Source organism: Leptinotarsa decemlineata, unplaced genomic scaffold (assembly GCF_025532065.1).
Source record: "Leptinotarsa decemlineata unplaced genomic scaffold, Ldec_3_MD MMD2_tig00000505_RagTag_RagTag, whole genome shotgun sequence".
NCBI lineage: Eukaryota > Metazoa > Arthropoda > Insecta > Coleoptera > Chrysomelidae > Leptinotarsa > Leptinotarsa decemlineata.
The window spans coordinates 1,202,212-1,228,232 of record NW_027412549.1 but is presented as its reverse complement, the minus strand read 5'-3'; the positions used below and the strand labels follow the sequence as shown (position 1 = coordinate 1,228,232).

The window sequence follows — 26,021 nt, the reverse complement described above, 5'->3', positions numbered from 1 at the left end:
TCTGCATTCCTTGTTCCTGACCGTTTGGAATTCGTAGCTGTCACAACGCTCGACGATGCATTTAATGCTGATGTTGAGTCTGTAGCCGGTAGTGTCCCTGATATTGATGTTGTGGCTGGATGTGCTCGTGATGTTGCCCCTGTAGCTGGCAGAATCTCTGAACCTACGGCTGGTGGAGGCTGTTTTTCATCTATCAGCTCCTGAAAATGATATATATATATATTTTTTATTTACAGTTTCCAAGCTCCAAACACGAATGGAAGGAAGTAGCGACAGTGTTTGAAAAAAGATGGAATTTTCTAAACTGCCTTGGGGCTATTGACAGTGAAATATATCGCCATTTTTCACCCACCAGGATGTGGATCAACCATAAAAACCGTAATATTATGGTTTTATTGGCAATCGTAGATGGAAATTATCAATTTCTTTTGTGTGATTTTGGATCTAATGGAAGAATTTCAGACGGTGGAGTTGCTCACTAAGAGAAATTTTTATGAAAAACTTGAGAATGGTCAGCTACATATTCTTAGCGCCAGACCTACCACAAACAGTACCAGAAGTTTGCCTTTCGTGTTTGTGGCTGATGATGCATTTCCCCTTAGAACACATTTTATTAAACCGTTTAGACAGGCATATTTGAGCACACTTGAAAAGAAAATTATAAATTTTCGTGTATCACGAGCGCGACGCATAGTCGAAAATGCGTTTGGTATTTCGGCGTCTCAGTTCAGAATACCTCACACAAAGAGAATCGAGTCAGTCATGATGGACAGTTGTGCTTTACATAATTATTCAATTAAATCATCAAGTTCCTATTGTCAGCCCAAATGCTTTGATAGAGAAAACTGTGATGAAAGAAGTCTTAATCCAGGATTTGATACAGTGAAATCTGGTTTGACAAATTTAGACATCCATTGCAGCAAAAAAGTCAGAGAAGATTTCATCAACTACTTTGTAAATGAAGGCAGCGTTTTCTGGCAAAACAATTTTGTACTGACTAAATAAAGAATTACAAAAAATCATAATGATTATGATTTATTAAAGTGTCATAATGATTATGATTTATTAAAGTGTCTACTTACCTCCGCTGGTATGTTGTCGTCTATAATATTCGAACGCAAACACCGATCCACGAGAAAACTGAACGACTAGGCACACACCACATGATACGATTATCGACACTGTTTCTTCCGATTCCGATTTATCTATCCAAAATTTCGTACTGCTCCGTTCAACTGTACTTACAGTTTTATAAAATCCGACAAACTGTACAGTTTTTCTCACACTCACATGTAGATTTATCATTGCAGTTTGAAGTGTACCGTACGAATTTTTCGTAACGTGTGTAGAAGTCATAAGTCGGATGGTCGAACAGTTCAAACCGTTATTCGTGGATTTTCTCTATGGCAACCGCTGAGGTATGAGACGGTGCGTTGTCTTGGTGAAACAGGATTTTTTTTCTGCAAATGTGGCCATTTTTCCGCAAGTTCTGCCTTCAGCTTGTCAAGTAATGATACGTAATATGCTCTTGTGATGTTTTTTTTGAAGATAATCAATTAAAATAACTCCATGACAGTCGGCATCAGTTTACCAGTTTTTTTTGGAGCCGTTTCCCCTTTGCAGTCCACTGTTTGGACTGTATTTTTGTTTCGGGAGTATAATGGTGTATCCAAGTTTCATTAATTTATCGGCGCCAAAACTCCTATTTATTTCGTCTGGACTGCGCCAACAAAGCGTTGAAAATATTCATTCCAACACATTTTCGGTCTATAAAGTGAACAAACGCGACACCCAACGCACGAACAGCTTTCTCATGCCTAAATGTTGATTTAATATGTGACAAACACGTTTTTTTGACATGTTCATCTGATATCACTCACTTTGATGCAACGGTCGTCTAGCACCATTTGATAAACTTTAGCGATGTTTTCGTCGGTAGTTGCAGTTTTTGGACGTCGCAAACGTTCATCGTCTCCCAAGCTCTTACGGCCACGTATTTTGTTCTTTTTTTTAAGGACAAAACACAAGCACTTCCCAAATATATGGGGAAGAATTGTAATTAAAAAGGGTTCTTTTCAAATTATGTTCTCAAAAAAGGCAGTATCATACTTCTTTTATCACTAGAAATATTACCAAGTATTGAAGTGTAATAGGTAAATAGTAAATTTTGAAACATTCTTACAAAAAAATATCTCAACACACCAATAAAAAAGGTGTGTGAACTAGGGATTGTTTCCATTATATAAAAGTGTATGCTTATTTTTTCTGACATGAACAAAGTGAAGATTATTATATTCAGCAGAAAAGATGAGAAAAGAAAATACAAAATCAATTCATACAGCTTCACCTTCAGCACATTTATACACATATATATATATATATATATATATATATATATATATATATATATATATATATATATATATATATATATATATATATATATATATATATATATATATATATATATATATATATATATATACGTATAATTTGTAATAATAGATGATGAATTTCCGTGTAGGTAACATTTTATATTGATACTTTTCCATATATGACGTTGCTTAGCGTTCCTGTGGATACTAGATATCTATTTCAATTTCATAACGAATATTTGGACTACAAACGGACCAGTGATATTCATGTAATTCAATGTTCAATAGATTTTGGAAATAGGTTTATTTTCTTCAGTTTGTGTCTTGAAGGAACTTTTGTGCATGATTCATACATCTTTGTTAAGAGTTTATTCTGAATTTGATCACTTAAGGGGTACCCAATGTGGCAAAAATGTATGCTCTACCTACTGATAATTGATCCAACATTTATTTACGCAGCACTTAGGTATGTCCTGGGTATATTAAACCATTTCAAAGTATCAATACCAAACCAAATATTTACGAAATAAAAACTACCACAGTATTTCGTAACCAAATATTTACGGAATACTGTGAATCAGCCTAAGAATTAAGCTACTGGTTAGTTGGTGTACTCTTTGGTTACAGTACCGTATAGTTGTGGTTACAGTATTTTAATCTGTGGTTACAGTGACATGACAAATCCCGTTAACGTGTCACGTGTCAGCTTGAAAGTTTTTCACTTTTACATTTGCACGTCCTAGAGAAGGTCGAAAGCAAGTCAATCTTATTCCAAAATGTTTTCCAGGGTAGTGAGACCTACATTGGCTTCGGCTAGAAATTTCAGTACTTCGAAACAGGTGAGATTCACTTTTTAAAACTGATCTAATTATAATCTGTTTTCATGACTACATCTTTTATGGTACATAAGTTACTTATGTGTAGTTAAATAAACAGGAAAAATTAAACAGTGTATGAGAATCGAATTCTAAAAGTTATGTTATTTTCAATGAATGAACGAAACTCCTTTCAATAAATGACGGGAACTTAACCTAAATTTATTTGAAAAATATATATCTCATGTCATTATGCAACTTAGCATCTCCTGTACAAGGTCAACTAACTTATCATTTTTCAACATTGTATAATTTGATAAATACTTATAAAAATGGTATATTTCAAATGATTTTTTTTTGTAAGAATAATTACAAAGTCGCAGTATGTGGGGCATCTGGAGGAATTGGGCAACCTTTGTCACTTCTTTTGAAAATCAACCCATTAGTAAGTGAACTTTCCTTATATGATCTTGTTCACACTCCTGGAGTAGCTGCCGATTTATCTCATATTGAGACTGCAGCTAAAGTGAAAGGGTGAGCTTTTTGTCTGAAGTGAATGTGGAGATGTTTAGTGGTATATTTAAAACTATATTTGTAGATATAATGGAGCTGAAAACCTCAAAGAAGCCCTTAAATGTGCAGATGTTATTATAATTCCTGCTGGGGTACCAAGAAAACCAGGTATGTTATTCATAAAAATCATAAATATACATTTTATATTTGATATGTATTTTTGTCTACTGGTCTACTTTCGGAGATAAGGCCACTCAAAAGTCGAAACTGTTGAAATTTGATCTTCATCTTGAAAATAATAAAGTTACTTCCAGAGTGTTTCAGCAAATTCATTGTTTTCTATTCACAAATATATAATTACGAAATATGATCTTCATCTTGAAAATAATAAAGTTACTTCCAGAGTGTTTCAGCAAATTCATTTATACTATTCACAAATACATGATTACCCAACTAGTGAAAAAATTGTTATGATCATATGCTGCCGAACTATTATTCACCATTTTAATTGCTTTCACAGAATAAAAAACATCAATCTCATCAAATTAACCCTTTTTGGAGATCATGTACAAGGGATGTCAATGCTTCATGAGAGGTTTTTCATTATGTGAAATACTGATGTTTCAAAATTTGTGTGACTGTATCTGCAAAAGTAGACTGAAACACTAAATTTTGACTTCAGATTTATGATCAAGAATACGTTTAGAAGTAAAATATTTATATAAGTCTAATAAAAAAAATCAAAAACTAGCTCTAGCCATTACAATGAACATGCATCATCAATATAACTCCTTTTTGGGAAAAAATCTTTATTTGCTTTCTACTTCTTCATAATCAAACGGTTTGTATCTTGAAAGGAACTTCTGTATATACACTACATATCTTTATAAAGAGGTTTTGTTGTGGCTATTTTGTTCTTTCTTAATTTGAAAGTTATCCACATTTTTTGTGTAATGGTGGCAAAGTAGAAAGCCAAGATTTTTCCCAAAAAACTGATCACTCCTAAAATTATTACTTTTTGAACCCTCTTTGAATTGTTCTTATCGTGCTATCGTCCAACCCCTGTTAGGAATCACACGTTGAAAGGGTAGACCTCGTTAGTCTTTAGCTCGCACAAGTTTTGACTTCTGAGGGATGTCGTTCCTGGGGATGCGTTAGCTGGTTAACGGAAAAAAACATATTTTAAACATATTTAAACAACAACAAACAACATATTAAACATATATATATATATATTATATAATATATATATAAATATATATATATATATATATATATATTATATATATAATTATATATATATTATATATATATATATATATATATTTATTTATTTGATTGATTCAACTAATTTTCCTTTATTTTGAGTATTTCAATATTAAATTCTACAAAAAGGATTTGAAGCTTTATATCTTCTATTAATTATCTGCGAGCGCTTTCAACAGTTGGTAGTACTGTCATCTTCTAGCACTCCTCACTGAGGCACTGAGGAGTGCCAGAGCAGAATTTAATATCGAAATATACACAGTGTCAATTTGAAAACTTCCCACCCTCAATCAAAATCTCCCTTCCAAGTACATAATATGAAAAAATGTCAGACAGGTCAACTTATTTGCAAGGGGACACTCTGAATGAATATTTTCAACCCTCGGGGTTCAACACCCCCTAGGAGGGTTGGATGTTTACCCTCAGAATTTCAAATGGAAAGGGGGGCAAGTGGCACATCATTTTGAAGGGCATTCAATTCGCTTGCCGACGGTGCCCCTCATATTATATTCCGCTCAGCAGTATCCGAAAATGTAGTTCCAAAACTAAATAGAAGTAATTTAAAATTGGCCAATACTAAAATGCCTGGTTATCAAGTTAGTATGCAAAGAAATACAATTTATTGACTCTCTTATAAGTAAAAACTATGTGATGACGGGTCAGCTTTTCAACTTTCCATCAGGGTAAAATATTACAAGCCTCAAAAAATTAACATTAATTAGTTATCTGATTTCGGTGACTTTCATTTGGGTTTATTATCGGACTTAAAACTCTTATCCCTTTTTTGTTACTCTGCTATAAAAACGTAACGTTTTTTGAGCAAAAAAGGTTTCATCGCATTCAAGCCATTTGGTAGTACTATCATTTCAGTTTCATTTTTGAGCTGATCAGCGATACCTTAGAAAGTGTAAAAATTGTAAGAATGGTTTACACTATCCAAGACCGAATTGAAATAATTTTTATTTATGGAGAGGTGGGCAAGTGCGCACGAAGGGCGGCATCTCTTTTTAATGAAAGAAATCCAATCTTAATATAAGTCACCGGTATGTGCTTGATTTGGTGACAAAGTTTTTCCGAAACTGTTTCGGTGAAGAAAAAAAAAGGAATAACCCCAGAGTACTGAATGAGGATGCTCAAATTGAGGTGTTGGGAACATTTGCTGCAGAGCCGACTAGCTCCTTACGATCAGTAGCAGAACAGACGGGAATGTCACAACGAGACTGTAAGGAAAGCACTGAAAATGCACAAATTTCATCCATATAAAATGCAGATTCTCCACGAGCTCCATGAGGATGATTATGACAGAAGAATAGAATTCTGTGAAATCATGACTCTTCGAATCAATGCTTTACCTAATCTTCTGTTCAATATCTGTTTCAGTGATGAATGTTCATTTTTCCTGAATGGCAATGTTTAATAGGCAAAATTGTCGCTATTGGAGTGACGAAAACCCTCACAATTTTCGAGAAGGACATACACAACACCCACAAAAAGTTAATGTTTGGGCTGGTATTCTTGGAAATGCCATTATCGGACCTTTATTTTTTGAAGAAAACTTGAATGGTGATCTGTACCTAGATATGCTTCAATCACCTATCGATCCACTTATAACTCACGAGCTCGAAACTCAATTGATGCACACGGTAATTTACTGTTGCAGGAAGATTTGTTACATTTCCAACAGACGGTGCGTCACCTCATTATTTTCGCCCCGTCCGACAATGGTTGAACGAGCGATTCCGGGAGAGATGGATTGGCAGAAGGGGATCAATTGAGTGGCCACCGAGATCACCGGATTTGACTCATTAGATTTTTTTCTTTGGGGATATCTCAAATCTGTCGTTTATAAAACACAGCCCACTGATATGGATGACCTCAAAGGACGAATTACAGCAGCATGCCGGTCAATTAGTGGTGAAGTTTTCCAAAATGTTCGAGAGGAGTTCGAAAACAGACTGTATTACTGTTTAGAGCAGAATGGACAACATTTTGAACATATTATCAATAAAGCGTAACAAGATGGTTGAAATTTGTTTTTTGCAATTTAGTATTTTTTGTTTGCACTCGATGCGTATTTCGTTAACTAAGTAGTTCTACATTCCTCTCACATCCACGAATTCGAATATTACTCAAGGTTGGAACGATGCTACCTAGTACGATGCTCACCTTTTCCAATAGTCCATTACAATCATTTGTTTTGAATACCAACCTGAATACCAAACATCTAGTGCGGGCGAGTTTTTAATAATTTATTCTTATTCACTTCTAATCACCGTTCGTTTGGAACGTTATTGTTCAAAAACTGCTCATCAAAAACTAATGAAAAAGGTATCATTGGCAAGAGAATTGAATGCCCTTCAAAATGATGTACCACTTGACCCCCCTTTCCATTTGAAATTCTGAGGGTAACATCCACCCCTCCTAGGGGTTGAACCCCGAGGGTTGAAAATATTCATTCAGAGTGTCCCCCCCTTGCAAATAAAGTTGACCTGTCTGACCATTTTTTCATATTATGTACTGGAAGGAGATATTGAGGGTGGGAAGTTTTCAAATTGACACACTGTATATATTTATATATATATATATATATATATATATATATATATATATATATATATATAATATATATATATATATATATATATATATATTAAAAATAAATAAATATATAACGTTGGTTATATTTGGTGCTGTTTTCAAAATAGAAACTTGATTTTTTTTTATTTAAGGTATGACCAGAGATGACTTGTTCAATACTAATGCTGGCATTGTCAAAGCACTTGCTGAAGTTGCTGCTGAAGTTGCTCCTGAAGCATTAATTGGGATCATTACGAATCCAGTAAACTCTGCTGTGCCAATTGCCTGTGAAGTCTTGAAAAAGGTAGTCATTTGATGCTACACTGTAGCAAAACTTTTGTCATATAGAAATATGGTTATTTGAATAGAATTTTGTTGTAGGCTGGAAAATTAGATCCTAGGCGTGTCTTTGGAATTCCACTTTGGATATTGTCAGGGCTAATACCTTCATTGCAGAAGCTAAGGGTCTCGATCCCAAGAACGTGAACGTTCCTGTGATTGGAGGACATTCTGGTGTAACCATTATCCCTCTAATTTCTAGAGCAACACCATCTGTCTCATTCCCTGAAGATCAACTGAAGGCTTTGACTTCCAGAATACAAGAAGCTGGTACAGAAGTAAGTATATTTCTCATTCTATTTTAGTATTTTTTAGAGCTCAGCTCCTACTTCACTTTCACCTGTTGTCCCAGAATTAGTTAAGAAGCTAGAAAAATTAATGCTCTTCATAGATACTTTTATAGTAATTATTACAGTTTTCAAGGAACTACATCTAAGTTTGTTTTCAAATGGTATCCCAAACACTTGTATATTTTATTTGAGCCTCTCTGTCATTGTAAATGCACAGAGGTAATATATTTTTAATAATCGAAATGCTCCAAACATTTATTCTAAACCAAATAATTCTTTCAACTTTTTTCATTCATTGGAGGCTACCAGACTAGCTACAAGAGTTTTCGCTATACGAGCTCAGCCTCTATTGACTACATGGTCAAAAAATTCCCCAAAATCAAGTTATCAGTGTAATGTTGTTTGACCAAATAACGCTGATCGCCTTGCTCATATTTCAGTAAACGAAAGGAAGGAAAATATTGACAAAATTTAGGAAGTACATAGTGAAAACTCAGTTTTTAAGACGTAGGATTTGTCCTGAAAATTTTATTACATAAGAATGATATTAAACTCTTGGAAACTGGTCTTCAGTATACAATCTAACTCTAAATTAGGATTTTCATTATTTTTACCCATAGTGTACTATGGTATTTCGACAGTGCTCAAATAAACATTTACTTATTCAGAATATCAAAAATATCAGGATATCAGAATATCAAAAAAGTTGGGTATCAAATGGAATAGTTGAAGGAAGTAAGTAAGGGGTGTCAGGAAATGTTTTTGTATATAATCACACACCTTCATAAAACCAATTCATATCTTAAGGATGGATATAGGCTAAAAGTTAAGAATCACCAAGAAAAAGTTAAAAAAGGCAAATGGGGATGATCACGTCAAAAATAAAGAAATCAAAAAAAATTTAGAAACCTGTAAACTTACAAGTATCCAATCATGTCTTAAAAGGAACATAGAAAAAATGATATCGTACTTTCATTATTTCTTATCCAGTCACAAACTTTCAATGAGCATTTTGTAAATCCATCAAAATTTTGCGAAGGTAAATCATTCGGTCAAAATATGTCAATAAATTTTATAAGAGAAGAAAATGTCACCATCAACTATCCATATATATCCATACCAATCTCACCCTATCACAGAATATAATAGTTATTTATGTATCAAGGGCATAAAATATGTTTTTAAAATATGACTTGTCTCTAATTTTATATATATATATATATATATATATATATATAATATATATATAAAATATATTATATATATATATATATATATATATATATATATATATAGGGTTTTCCAATAAGGACTTGACAACTTTTTTTGTAAATAAACGCCAACCATTTGAGATATTTCCAAAACTTTATTACCGACTTGAAATACATTCAAAACATTTATGAATGGAACTCGACTTCGTTCATATGGCCACCGCGGGCACGTCGGCAGCGGTCGATTCGTTGGACCCAATTTTGAATGACTCGGTCACACATTTCGGCCGGAACGGCCGCTATTTCGCGTCCAATGTTGGCTCTAAGTTCTTCCAACGTTGTCGGCTTGTTGGCATAGACCAATGATTTGACGTAGCCCCAAAGAAAAAAATCTAGAGGCGTTAAATCGCAAGAACGAGGCGGCCAATTGACTGGTCCATTTCTTGAGATAACACGCTCGCCAAACTTACTCTTCAATAAATCGATTGTAACGTGCGCTGTGTTGCTTGTAGCACCGTCTTGTTGAAACCACATGTCATCCAAGTCCATGTGTTCCAATTCGGGCCAAAAATAATCGGTAATCATGGCGCGATAACGATCGCCATTCACAGTAACGTGACGATCGTTATTGTCGACAAAAAAATATGGCCCAATGACGCCGCCGGCATGCAAAGCGCACCAAACAGTAATTTTTTGTGGATGAAGTGGTGATTCGTGAAGCACATGTGGATTTTTACCAGACCAATAACGCATATTTTGCTTATTGACGAACCCATTGAGCCAAAAATGAGCTTCGTCACTGAAAATGATTTTGCGATGAAATTCATCATCTGGTGCATCTTCTCCAGAGCCCAAGCGGAGAACGTACGTCGACTCAAATGGTCCCTCGGCTTCAATTCTTGAGTCAGCTTAATCTTGTATGGGTGTAAACCCAGATCCTTACGCAAAATTCGCCATAAAGTGGTCTTGGCGATGCCCAGTCTTGAGAACGCCGCGGAATCGACTGATTTGGATCATTTGCTACGGACGCCTTAACGGTAGCGATATTTTCGGAACTTCGACCAGCCCGTTGTCTCACTGGCACGACAGCATCACACAATGAATATGTAGACTCAAATTTTTGCACTAAACTTGTTATTGCTTGTCTACTGGGGCGAGAATTACGACCGAAAATTGGAGTTAACGCTCTTAAAGTTGCGGTCACCGACTCCGAATTTCGGTAGTACATTTTTATAATAAAACTGTATCTTGACATTAACTTTCACAATTTTAGTTTCATTTCCAAGGCACTCTATGGTTTTTTTTGTTTGTCAAAAACGGCAAAAGTTTATTAGGCAATTTTTGTTTTCAAATTTGACTACACCACTGGATTCGTAGTCGTTAAAAATCAAAACTGTCAAATTTTCATTAAAAAATATTTGTTAACAACGAAGTTACAACAACTTCAATTTTGGAAACAAAGTATTTGTTTGTAATTTTTATTCAGATTATAGACATATTTGAGATCTGACAACACTGTCATCACCAAGTAGAACACCAGTGAATTTGTACAGTGAAAATCCGAAGTCAACAGCTCAATGCGTTCTACAGTTATAACTCCTGAAAATATGGTAATGTGAGAGATTTGTGGTGCAAGCGTTTTGTAATAAAAATCTGACTACGCCACTGGATTTGTGGATAATATTCCCTTAAAATCATTCATTTGAGTGTAGGTTACGAGAAGTGAAAATTAAAATAAAAATTGAATAATTGAATAACAGAAAATTAAAAATTCATTTTCAAGTTATGCAGTACTTAAGTACATTCTTCCGCATAGCCGCTAAAATCAAATTGATTTAAAGCATGGAAATCATTTATTCAATAATAAAACAGAGAGCAGGACAAAAATTGTTCCCTGTAAATTCTTCATAACTCAGCTAAAACAATCTTTAGAGAGGAGATATCAATAATTTGAGGAAGCTGAACTCATTATGCAAAGGTTTTATAATAAATCAACAGTAGGCTGTGATTTTGACAGTTAATCATAAATAAAATAATAGTTGTTAGTTACGTGCATTTAATAATGGCTTTGCAATTATCATTAGAAGAAAGAATTGAAATTGTGAGAATTTCTGGGGACAATTATCATAGTGAAAGAGAAGCAGCTAGGATATTTAATCACAGACATCCAAATCGACTTCCCATTGACAGAAGCACCGTCAGTAAAATTAACAAAACATTTAAAGAAACCGGTGCAGTCAGCAAACATATTTTAAAAAATAATCACCGAAGAAGAAATTTAAACGAAGGTGCTGTTTTAGATTATTTTAGAAACCACCCAAACAGAAGTTTACGAGTCGCCAGTTTGGATTTAAACTTACCGAGAGAGACTATTCGACGATGTCTTAAACAAAACAAAATGAGAGCATTTAAACCTAAATTTCTTCACTCTTTAAAGGCAGGTGATGAAGTGAAACGTATGGAATTTTGTTTGTGGGCACAAGGCGAGTACCTGAATACAAGAAATTTTTTTAAACTGCATAATGTTTAGTGATGAAGCTTCTTTCAGCACCAATGGGTAGTTTCATCGCAAAATGCTCGGTATTGGGCTACGGAAAATCCGCACTGGATCATAAATTGTAAAAGTCAATATTCCGAAAAAGTTAACGTTTGGTGTGGTATAGTACAAAATAGAATAATAGGTCCATATTTTTTTGATGGAAACATAAACGGGCACCATTTTTTGGAATTTCTAAATAACCAATTATCGGACGAAATAGATGAAATGCCTCTTGCGGAACAAGTAAATTTATATTTTCAGCTCGACGGCTGTTCCGTGCATAATTCGAGGATTGTTAAAGAGTGGCTATATAACCAGTTTCCAAATCATTGGATAGGACGAGGTAGTGACTTAATTGAATGGCCACCTAAATCGCCTGATCTAACAATATTAGACTTTTTGTGTGGGGTATTCTGACACAAAAAGTATACAGAACAAGACCAACGAATCGAGCTGAACTCATGCAAAGGATACGACAAGCTTGTGCCGAAATACAGTTCAACAAATAAGAAATAGTGTAAACAATATTCGGAAGAGATACGATAAATGTATTGAACTTAATGGAGGTTTGGTAGAAGCCACAAAAATTTGAATGTTTAGTTTTAAATCAATGTTTATTTTAGTATCAGTTTTTTCTTAATGGCAATTAATTGTTGAATAAATACTTTGAAACTTGTTTGTATACATTTTGTTTTCATCACTATAGAAGAAGGTAGAGTAAGTTCAGAATCTCATAAAATGTGATTTTCCAGGTGCGCTGTTACAAAAGTACTATTATTTATTATTGGGAAACTTCCAAAAAGCTTACAAGTATGACCATTAATACTTCAAGATTCTATCAAGATTTGTAAAAGCGCAATTGGGAGATCCCATGACATGAGATTCTGAACTTGGTCTACTACTGCGTAACTTGAAAATGAACTTTTAATTTTCTGTTATTCAATTATTCAATTTTTATTTTAATAATAACTTCTCGGAACCTACACTCAAATGAATGATTTTAAGGGAATATTATCCACAAATCCAGTGGCGTAGTCAGATTTTTATTACAAAACGCTTGCACCACAAATCTCTCACATTACCATATTTTCAGGAGTTATAACTGTAGAACGCAATGAGCTGTTGACTTCGGATTTTCACTGTACAAATTCACTGGTGTTCTACTTGGTGATGACAGTGTTGTCAGATCTCAAATATGTCTATAAGCTGAATAAAAATTACAAACAAATACTTTGTTTCCAAAATTGAAGTTGTTGTAACTTCGTTGTTAACTAATATTTTTTAATGAAAATTTGACAGTTTTCGATTTATAACGACTACGAATCCAGTGGTGTAGTCAAATTTGAAAACAAAAATTGCCTAATAAACTTTTGCCGTTTTTGACAAACAAAAAAAACCATAGAGTGCCTTGAAATGAAACTAAAATTGTGAAAGTTAGTGTCAAGATACAGTTTTTCATGCTTAATATTGCAATAAAAAAAAATTAGAATAATTGAAAAATGCACATTCTACAGGGGTGGTTCCATTTTAAATGGGTCACACTGTATAATATATATATATATATATATATATATATATAATATATATATATAAATATATATATATATATATATATATATATATATATATACATCCCGATATCAATATGGCATCCATACATTGAATGCGCTGATAGGGCGTCCATCATAATTTGAAGAATTTACCGAATATATTTCATGGTAAGTACTAGAAAACTGATTTCTGTAGGCTGGCATGACATTTTTACCACCATAAAAAAATTGAGTTCACTATTGATTCGATAGTAGAGCGTCCGTCCGTCAAACATTCATAAGAACTCCTCAGTATACACCATCATCAGACATCTGATTGATAATAGGGAGTCCAATAAGTATATTTTCATACATGAAATAGATTATTGGGAATCCTTACAACGTTGCCAATATTTACCGCATTAAATGTAGGCAGCAAGTGGGTTTTAATTTCTTCACATCTGTTTTTCAACAAGCGTTGTGCCAACGACAAATTGCGTATGGATTTCAGGTAGCCGGTATGTATTTCATTTTTACATAGGTACCAAGTGATATTGACTGATCATGAAAAGTTTATTCCATAACGAAATTTTCAATATCATTCGATAATTTTTGTCTTGGTTGGCATATTTCCATTTTAACCCTGTATGATATTTAAGCGAGCCGAATATAATGATAGGAGAAGTGAAACCGACACATGCATGGTGTGATTATTGAAAGTTCAACTTTAATTACAAAAAGTTCATTGTATATTTCCATTAGAAAACAGCAAGAATTCAAAGTATTCAAACTAGTTGAAGACGCCAAAATGACAGACGATAGGATAAATAATATGAATTACCAAAGAATGTAAATATTCACGGCCGTAGATGACAGTGTAAAATCTGTTTTCAGCGTTTGCGTGGTTTGCAGGTTTTTATGCCTGACGTTTCGTCTACTACTGCGGTATACATTATCAGAGGCGATGTGGTAACGGTTGCAAAGCCCGAGTTCGTGGTCGAGTTTTTGTTGCCGTTAACTGAGTTATTGAGCATTGAAAAATTGGTTGTTGAAAATTGGACGTGCCTGAGTGTTTTGTTGAGCACAGTCATATTTACTCAGTGTCATATTTATTCCATTTGGCTGATACACACACTACACAGGATAGCCATCTAGAAGGCATCAAGACCTGTCAAGATTCATTTCCGTGTATGGTATACGATTTTTCGAGTCATGCATTTTTCAATATTTCTTTAAGGACTGACCTAAATATTTTTAAATTTTTTCTAGAGTTTTTCGTTTTGAATACGCTTTTATTAGGTCGACCTGTATGTATGTATGTAACTATGTAGTCAAATCTAAGAAAACTAATTTAACCATCTTTTAAAGATCGTAGCGTTATGAAAATTGGCAGTTTTATGTGATTTTGATGACAATATGGTAGGTACTCTGGAGCTGATCTGATGATGGAGCCGGAAGATAGGCACTAGGATTCCATGATGAAATATCGTATCATAGTCGTGTTTGGTCTTGTAATGAACGTGAATCTCTTTTTATCAATGTGCTCCACAAGATCACATTATAAAAGTTCAAAAACATTATATTTTGTTCATTATGATTTTTTTTAGTAACATAACATATTGTTTTAATTTTTCTATATATTTATCATTATATCCTGTTTCTGTATCAAATAAAGACATTCGGTAAGTTGAACAAACTGTTTTTAGCGCAATTTGTTTATAAATTGTGTATGACCGTATGGGAATTCAAAAAATTTTTATCTTCATAATATGATATTCAGAAAAAAAAAACGATTTTTAATTGTTTATGAACGTTTTTTTATATATCTCGAATGTTCAAATGATTATTCGGAGAATGTTTTCTATTTTGAAAATCATAATTGACATTTCTCTACAAATTGACAGAAACATTTTTCATAATTAATTTTATCATTTATTACCAAAACAATTTATTATTAACGCATTCTTACCGTCAGAGTTAGTATCTGAGTTTGATACGTAGAATGCCTGAATCAGTTTTCGATATACTGGATGGTTAGTATTTTGTTGATCAACAATCATGCCGTACTCGAAGTTGAAATTGTCATCATCCCAACAACATCGGATGCACTCATCACTGTTTTTCTACTGCTTTAAGTTTTACTGCAGTTAGATACCTACTATGCAACTACAATGAACTAGTTTCAGTAATTCTAAACCTGCCAATGATTATGGTGTTTTCATGGGCAAAAACAGAGTCTCTGTTTTTTCTCATTCCCAATCTCTAGCTGTTGAAAGATTGTTAAGCTATGTTTGAACTTGACTAATCTGATCAAGAAGTGCTTTTTTCCGAACTTTCTTCAGCAGTCTCCGAAAATTATGGTTGAGGTGTCATTCGATTCGGAATAGCGTCTAGAAAGTTTTTGAAAACGGACGACTTCCGAAAATGAAAATAGCAAAAGTTATAAACAATTTAGTGAAAAATAAAAAAACGGGTTTAGTTATTTCAAAACTAATTGAGATTTTCAAATTCGAAAATAGGAAGAAATTTTCTATAATAAAGTCTTAACTCCCGGAACTGTATGACCAATATTTATAATTTTCCCGAAGCCCTGAAAATGAGATCGTAATCGGATGTTTGGCCGCCGTGAACCGTGCCTGTTTGGGCCGTTTTTACAAAAAAAAAATTTTGGCATATAAAATTTATAAATCAAGGAATGAAAGAATTCAGGCAGATACTCAAATGCTAAATTAACAATAATCTGTCGGTGAAAATGTTTATTGCAATTATTCGATTTATTACGCTATTGTTAATATTTTTATTTTCACCACTAGTTGACAATTTTTTTTTTAAATGTTTTTAAATGTTTTCAATTATTTGGAACAAAAAAAAAATTAAAATTTTTAAAATTTTTCATTGTTTTATAAATAAACAATTTGTAATAAACAAATGAATTTTTTCATTTCATTTTTGTTCTTGTTGCAATTAATGAATGAAAAACAACCCTGTATTTTTTTTTAATTTTTTTAATTTTTTATCGAATTTTATAAATTTTGGCGCTCTATAATCAATCTATTTTTTCATCATTTAAATTATTATATTCATTAAACTAATGGAGATACAATGAAAAATCGCTAGACTCATTTTTTCTCCATTAATAAAAGAATATATTCAGCTGAAGTTTGATTTTTTTTATAAAATTATTCATTCGAATTATTCTAATTTTTTACAAATTTTTTTTTTGAAATATTGACAATTAGTGGTAAAAAAATTGTAAATTAACAAATGCGGTTTTTTGCATTGCACACAATTTTTCAAGAAACGCTATTTTTTTTTAATCATAATTTTTATTAAAGATTAGGATCCAAAATAAATTCAAATATGTTATAAACGCATTTGTTTATAACAAATTTTTTAAACAATAGGTGATGAAAAAAATATTTTTATGTAGCTTCTGATTTGAAAAAAAAATATACTAATAATAATAATCAAAAAAAAATTGTTCTTCGATTATTTAATAAACTTTTTAATTCAAAAATGCAGTAAATGGTTAATAAATAACTGAAAAATAATGATTTTTCAATATTTTGGAAGTAAATCAATTCCTAACCGTTATAATCATAACTCTATGGAAGGAAAAAAAATTCCACACTTTTAGTTTGAAAAATATCACACTTGCAATAATGATAATCGAGTGATAAAAAATTGTTAATTAACAATAGCATAATAAATCTAATAATTGCATTAAAAATTTTTTACCGACAGATTACTGTTAATTTATCTTTTGAGTATATGACTGAATTTTTTCATTCCTCAATTTATATATTTTATATGCTATAAATTTTTTTTTGTAAAATTAACCTAAACACGCACGGCCTACACGCGGCTAAACACCCGATTTAGAGCTCTATTTCAGAGCTCCGGGAAAATTATAAATATTGGTCCTACAGTTCCGGTAGTCAGGACTTTTCGATAGGAAATTTCTTCCTCTTTTCGAATTTTTTTTTTTCGATTTTGAAAATTCCAATTAGTTTTTGAGATATTTCCAAAAAACTGGACCCATTTTTTATTTTTCACTAAATTGTTTATAACTTTCGCAATTTTCATTTCCGAAAGTCATTCCGAAACATTGGCAAATGTTTCTCTGAAAATAGCTCAGCATTCTTGGATTATTCTTTCCTTCAGTGGCTTTATTGAATCAGATTGCGTCGTCTTTAAAACAACCTATTTTAAGTAAGTGGCCCAGAGGAAAAAATCTAGAGGAGATAGGTCCAGGGATGTGAGAGGCCATTCAGTAGAATCTCTTCTTCCAATACATTGATCAGCATAATTATTATCTAACCATTGAATAACTGGAACTACAAAATAATAAGGTTCCCCATTCTGTTGAAAATGTAATACATTTTCTTTCAAAGATAAATTGCCGTGTATGTCTCTGTGATTCTCTAATTCATGAACTATCCGAGGTTCGATAGATCTTTCTAGCATGTGATCATACATTTCGCCATTTACATTTTCTTCTATATACAGTGTGTAACAACGAAAACCTAACAGAGCCGTTTTTGAATATAAAAAGTAAGATTTTCAAAAAAGCTCGGACACGTCGATTTCGAATTGAAGGGGGACACCTTTCAGACTAATCAGATTTTTTGTAGTACGCACCCCCTCAGAGAGGTGCGTCCGACGACCTTTATTTAGATGGGGAAAGTAGGTCGAGTGGCACCTTGTTTAAAGGTCTTTCGAATACCTTCACAACTCTGTTAAAAGAAAATTTTTGTAACGATTAGTTTTCGAGATAATTTGAAGTTAAAATTGCCATGTTGATAATACATTAGACAGACCACTCGGTAACTTGTATGCCTAAATAAAAAAAATTTTAAGCAGTTTTCTTATCAATTTTTTGTTAAATAACAACGTTCGATTGTTTTGTTGAAACGGGTCGTGTATTGTTATTTGTTTAAACATTTCTTTCACTACTGCCGAAAGGGTTTCAGTTATTGCTTCATTTTTTGGCAACGACCAAAATGCTAATAAAACATCAATTTTATTTAACGAGCAAAAACCTGGTAAACACCTAAGCAGAAATCACGTTCTGGATTTGGTCACAAAATTCAGGGAGACAGGTTCGGTTTTAAATGAAAAAAGTGATGTTCAGAGAAGGGTAGTGAATGACGATAATGCGATTGTAGTGTTTGGTCAAGTCATCGCCAATCCCAGGTTAAGTACCAGAGGTTTATCCGCAATGGCAGGAATAAGCCATGTGATCGCATGGAGAATCCTTAAAAACCACAAATACCATCCTTACAAAATTAAACTTGTTCGTGAACTCAATGAGGATGATTTTGACCGAAGACAGGAGTTTTGTGAGGGCATGAGTGAAATATTAATGCAAAATCCCGAACTGCTTTATAACATCTGTTATTCGGACGAAAGCTCATTTTATTCAAATGGTTGCGTGAACCGTTACAATTGCCGTTATTGGTCGGATGAAAACCCAAGACAATACGCAGAAATACATACCCAACATCCCCAAAAGTTGAATATCTGGGCCGGAATATTAGGCAATCATATTATAGGTTCATTTTTCATTGATGGAAATTCAACCGGTGATTCTTATTAACAACTTCTTGAAGAGGCAATTCAACCTTCATAAGTAGGTGCCACTCAATTTACCTAAAATGTAATGGTGGTAACCAACCCCATCCCCCGGAGAAATCTCCTCGTAATAAACAAATAATTCGACATCAAATGGACACGTATTAGCAGGTTGTCATAAAAAGCAAAAATTTATTTTTTTTATGAGAGTTCTGAACGTAACTTGCACCTTAAAAACAATTTGATTTATTTTAAAAAGAGTTGAACTCAATGCAAATACCTTAAAACTTCAAAATTATCTCGAAAACTAATCGTCACAAAAATTTTCTGTTGACAGAGTAGTAAAGGTATTCGAAAGACCTCTAAAACAAGGTGCCACTCTCCTTCCCTATCTATCCCTATCTATTATCGAGACGAATAAAAAAAATAGAAGAGGCGTAAAATATTCAAGTCTTAATATTAATGCTACGATGGTAAAAATCATGTTTTTGAAAATTTACTAAATTAATAATAGAAAATAAAATTTATTCTGAATGAATTCTTTTATTTGATGAACCAAAACTTACTGCATCGAATGTAGCTTTGAAGAGTACCATTGAAGAGCATATCTTAAGAGCTTTCAGATAATGTATCACAAGTAGGTGGTTGCCTTTCAAAAATATGAAGTTGTGGTGGCTGGGGGCAAGGGTGTGAGAGAAAAAACAAGTTATAGTCTATTTCAAAAGAGTGTAGAGTAATAAATCATGAAGTGTCATAAAATTTGCCTGAATTTCGTTGTCGTCCATGGGCGTAGGCAAATCTTAGGATTATTAAACTTAATAATTAAAGTAAATTAAAAATTACAGACATAGATAATAATAAAAGGCCATTTTTGGGAAGTAATTTGGTCTAAAACTAAGTACCTACATGTATTTAGGTAAGTAAAATTTCTTAAAAAAAGATTAAGATCAATTTTAGTGGTTCTTGTAAACTTATTTAATATGCAATTTGGGTTCATATACTTGAGCATGATTTCTCAAAAAAGGGTTAACACTTAGTTCCGAGGTGCCATGTCATTATAATAATCCCTTTTTGACCCTGCCCACCAATCATGCAATACCTATTAAACCCAGGTAATTAAGAAAAAGGGTTTAAATATATTGTAATGGTGTCTTAAACATTCGAGTTATAATAGTAATTGTTACTACACCAATTAAACGTACAGTGATATTGTGATATAGAAATAGTGAAAAAGTTATAAAATGGGGACATTTACTCCAAAGAAAAGAAGTGTAAAAAATTCTTCGCTATCTGTTTGCGAAAAAGTTATAATTTTAAATGTATATGATTGCATAAAACACGATCACCCTAGTTTGTCTGTGCAAGAAAGTGTTGAGCGATGTGCCCGAATGACTGGAATTGGACAGTCCACGATTTTTAAATTATTGCGAGAAAGAAAGATATCAGGCCAGGTAAGTCCATGCAAGAGAAAATCAGGAAGACCAATAAAAATCTTAGATGAAGACACCAAATGTGACATTCGAAGAAAAGTTCATTCGTTTTATTTTAAAAAGGAAATACCCACTCTTGAAAAAATATTTATCGAGATAAGCCAAGATAACGATATTCCTTTGATATCCAGAAAACTTTTATGGAAAACTTTAAAAAGTATGAATTTTGCCTGGGAAAAGCACAATCGAAAGGCACTATTACTGGAAAGTGATGAAATTGTTTGCTGGAGACGAAAATATTTGACAACTATAAAGCAGTACCGCAGAGAGCAAAAGAAAATTTTTTATCTTGATGAGACGTGGATAAACGAAGGTTATATAGTCAAAAAAATGTGGCAAGATAAAAATATAACAAGTTCTCGCCAAGCTTTCATAGAAGGCCTTTCGACGGGTATTAAAGTGCCTTCGGGAAAAGGGAAGAGGCTTATAATTGCTCACATTGGAAGCGAAGACGGATTTTTAAAAGAAGGTTTGTTAAGCTTTGAGTCGTGCCGGACGGGAGATTATCATGAGGACATGAATTCGGATGTCTTCGAAGACTACTTCGGGGAAATGTTAAAATTTCTTTCAGCTGATTCGGTCGTGGTTATGGATAATGCAAGCTACCATTCAAGGCGCTTAGAGAAGGTACCAACTTCAGCTTGGAGAAAGCAAGAAATTATTAACTGGCTGTCAAATAAAGGTATTCAGTTTGAGACGAATTCAGTAAAGAAGGAACTACTAGCCATAGTAAAACAACATAAATCTCGCTTCATGAAATATGCCGTAGAAGATGTAGCAGAAAAGTATAAAGTAACTGTGCTGCGCCTACCGCCATATCATTGCGAATTAAATCCTATAGAACTTATATGGGCACAAGTTAAAGGATATGTTGCAAGGCACAATACCACATTTAAAATGAAAGATGTCAAGGTATTGTTTGATCAAGCCATTATGGAAATCACATCAGAAAACTGGCAAAAAGCAATCCAGCATGTTTTAAAAGAGGAAGATAAAATGTGGGAACTGGACAACTTGGTCGATCAGGTGGTTGACCCTATAATTATAACACCAGGGGATGATGACAGTTCTTCGGATGAAGACTATACTGATGTAGAATAATTTAATTGAATTGTAAATATACTGTAGCCGGATAAGCAATCTGGACAGAGACCAGTGTATCAGTGACAGTGACACTTTTGCTTAGGTTAGGGTTTAGAATTAAGGGTAGTCTGAATAATTATTTTCTCGGAAGGTTCTCGAAAATTGTACCTAGTAATCTCTAGAACATTCAATTAGGGTATAAATAGAGTGTTGTTAAACGTTGAGGGAAGTTCACAGTTTTAGTATTGTTCAAGTGTCAAATTGTAATAACGTATCCAGTAAAGTTCTTGTCGTTTTTGTGAATAAATTGATTTAAAGTCCCCACAAGTGTTTCAATACGTAAAGTTCGTTCGTGTGTGTTTGTGAGTATTTCCCGATTTCGGTTCGTATATATTTTATTGTTACATTTTATATTTTTTTAATAACACTGTTCTGCTGTATTAAATTTTTATTTCCTTTAATATAATTTTTATGAATGCATATTCTTTGGCAATTATCCCACTAGCGCGCCTCTGGCTCAGTATTTATCCGTCGATAACAATGGACAAATCCCTTAAAACAGGGTGATACCTACCTGCTCTTTATGAAACGACATAATTTTGCAATGCGGACTAGGGAAGTGACAGAATTTATTGACGGATCACCCTGTAGCGCTTTTGAATACTTAATGAGATTTTATTACTCTACACTCTTTTGAAATAGACTATAGTCATCACATCATTTGTTTCTCCCTTTGTATTATGAAAGTTGTTTTCAGCGATTTCTTATATTTTATTTGGTTGCTCAGAGATAGACCTTGTAAGTTTTCAAATTGTCACCCTGTGTATGAAACCGGCGCCGACCTACAAACATACCAAATCAACGATATTTCTAACAAATCATTGAGACTTCCCTCTCGCAAAAACTATTGCATTGTTGTCAGTTATATGGACGCCTCATAATCGCTCACATGTATGAAAAATATACGGCACAAGTATACGCGTACCTCCCGAGCGCCACCAAAATAAAAAAGACTCAACTAGAATATACGCCAATACATATAATTTTGACAATGAAATTGATAAATAGGCGCCCATCTGAAATTTTGTCAGATGGAAGATAGGGAACCTCTGAACTGCCTGGCATGGTGAAACAATTCGGCGTCCATATATGGACGCCTCATTGAAACCGGACGCCCGATTGATAGAAAATTGTAAATGTACGGAAGCTCTATTGATAGTTGGATATATATATATATATATATATATATATTATATATATATATATATATATATATATATATACATTTTATGTACAACCGGTAAATTTGATGTCATGTAGATAGATACCTCTTTATATCTAGAACACAATAGAAATACATCAAGGCTAACGTGAGGCTGTATATTCATATCATATCGGAAAGAGGATTAATCAAGAAGTGATGGAATGAATGGTATCATGGCAACTCAGTCAATTTTTTGAAATAAGATTATATAGGCTAGTAGCCATATTTGCTGTCGATTTCACAGATAATTTATTAGTGATTTTGAAATGGATTCAAGCGACGAAGAAAGTGTACTTCATCAGAAATAGTAAAACAGCTGAGGATGTGAAATTGAGTTTATTGCCAAGCGAATCCAAAAAAATATACCACAAAGTGTATGAAGAATTCATGAGGTGGTGCAACGGGAATAATGTAAAAAATAAGACATATATATATATATATATATATATATATATATATATATATATATATATATATATATATATATATATATATATATACATACATACATACATACATACATACATACATACATACATATGAGACGTTGGGTAACAATGTACTAATTTTGGAACGTTTGGACAGAAGAATATGCTCTATTAGTTTAGGCAGCGTGTTCAGCATGGAATCTAAATAACGTGATCCTGTTGAGGTACTAGTTTAAAAATATGGCTCAATCCTTTATTGAGTCCACACTACACATTCATACTCCATATATTTTGGAAACGAGTTTTTGCTATCCAATGGGAATTGTTATTGGACCAGTATCTATTGAAAATACTTTTCCCTGTAGTACAAAAGTACTGTCTCTCAACATGTGTTTCGCTATCCAAGTTAACATCATCGGGAGATAACTAAGACTTAAGTCGAGTAATTTTATGCCAGAGGTCCCAAATTCTGCTTATCGAGTTTTGTGTGTGTTGATTACACCATAATTATGAAACCTACTTTAATCATTCCAGAGGATCGGTTTAGGACACCTAGATTATCATGTATAATAACTTGGAGGCACCCGAAAATTCTAGCCATTGTTCCTAATCTACGAGCCGCAAACCGTGCACAAAATAAACTTTGAAAATATGGTATCTTTGTTTTTGAAAATTTTCTGAAAGGGGCTCTTACTAACTTCAATTTCTGATGCTAACACTTGAACTGTAACATGTGGATATATTTCAGCAAATGACAAGAAAATTCATTTAATTTTCTTACTTCTCGTATGTGTTTTAGGTTGGGTATGTTTCAACATTGGAAACGAACCAGAGCATAATTTTTGTTTAATTCTATGAAAAGATACATGTTATGGCAAATAATGATAGAGTTCGCAATATAATTATGATGCTTTTCGAGAATTCCTCCTCCTTCGTTGGGAGTCAATGGCGAAGGCATTGTAATAGGTCATAAACTCTATTTAAACGGTGTGATCTGTACTGGAATAGATGAGCTGACATTCAATTCATTGTGGAGAACTGACATATTTATAAAAAAATCCTTTTTTCGTGTTGGTGATGAGTGATCATTTAGTCGAGTGGAAATTTTTCATGAAAATATCAAATGGTTTAGAGAGATAGTTTTTTAAAAGATGGTTAGTATGATGTTGATGATCTCAGGAAGGTATCTCTGTCCAAGCAGACTCCTCCATTTTTACAACGCATGAGAAAATATAGTGTGTTGATTAAATTTTGGGACATCCTGTTTACAAATGATATGTAAGATATGTACCAGTATTTACAATGACATGGAGATTTCTGGGGTACCATTGCTTTTTTTCAGTAAAAGTGAAAATTACGTTTTTGGTGGTTATTAGGTTTTTTGCCTAACAAACAATGGGCACATCAAATTGCAATGCATTTTAAATTAATATTGTTAAATATTTGAATTTTTTTTATTACGTAGGTTGTCAAAGCTAAAGCTGGAGCAGGGTCGGCTACCCTTTCAATGGCCTATGCTGGTGCACGTTTTGCCAATTCTCTACTTCGGGGACTCAAGGGAGAATCCAACGTAATTGAACCTGCCTACGTGATGTCAGATGTAACAGAATCTCCGTATTTTGCCACACCTCTTCTTCTTGGCAAGTGTGGTATTGAGAAGAACTTGGGACTAGGACATCTGAACGATTTTGAACAAGAATTATACAAAATTGCTCTTCCAGAATTGAAGAAGAATATTGCCTCTGGTGTGAAGTTTGCGAACCAGTAAAAGTATTGCGTTTGAATGTGTGGAAAGAATTTGTTCTAGTCCAATTGTTTCTATTTCTATTTTTTGTCACTATATCTGTTCTATGTCATCATCAGAACCTATCAAGGTGCATTTCAAAACTGTATTTTTAATTTTTTTGGTTCCTATTGTTAGGAAGAGGCAGTGATGTATTCATTTCATGTAATATATATTTTAAAATAAATGAAGTTTGATGTCAGAACAGCTATTTTAAAGTAAGTTAGATATAAGAACCCTCTTTTCCTATCATTCAGTTGAAAACTGAATAAACCTTAAAACTGGATAAACCTTTGAAGATTATCAAGAATGTCAAATTCTCAACAAAATTATATTGTCCATAATGTGGGTAATGTAATTAATTATACATGAAAAATAATTTTTCATGTATAATAATTATCAATCCCCTAGTCTTTTTTCATCAATTTTTTTGAGCTTTCCTTTCATCTTTATTTTCTCCAATAATTCAGGGTTCCTATAGCTTAGAGAGTGCATATTCAATTTTTTACTTTAGAAGGATTTTTATAGTTTTGAAATCATTTTAGATGAATGTTCTTGAAATTCTTTTTGAAGGAAATTGAAAATAGAAAAGGGATATATCTCAAAAATAAAAAATAAACGGTAGCAAAGTAGGCAAAATACTGTCTAGTAAAATAAATAGTATTGGAAAATAGTACTATACATACTCATCAAAACTTACTTCATGTCTGTATAATTATAAAGCAGTATAATGTCAAAGCATTAAGTGTCATATTGGGGGCGGTATAGTACATAGTTAACTGAATTTAAGAAAGATTGGATAACTCTCCTATATAGCTGGGAGTCTTAGATGTCTAGCTATATAGAAATCTATAAAAGGTCAAGAAAATTCTTAGAAGAAACTATACACTGACGAGGGCATGAGGCTGTGGTCCCCCCTAAATGACTATAGTCCCTGTTCAACAG

At 33.1% G+C, this 26,021-nt stretch overlaps 1 protein-coding gene across 1 annotated transcript; it reads left to right on the top strand.

Annotated features, from left to right (window-relative positions):
- The first annotated feature begins 3,057 nt into the window (after nt 1-3,057).
- Nucleotides 3,058-25,281, top strand: Mdh2 (Malate dehydrogenase 2). The gene is given in 7 exon segments (XM_023162360.2): nt 3,058-3,214; nt 3,555-3,724; nt 3,789-3,871; nt 7,699-7,850; nt 7,928-7,958; nt 7,961-8,163; nt 24,759-25,281. Coding segments are annotated over 7 exon segments (1,005 nt in total). The 5' UTR covers nt 3,058-3,151; the 3' UTR covers nt 25,062-25,281.
- Nucleotides 25,282-26,021: the final 740 nt, after the last annotated feature.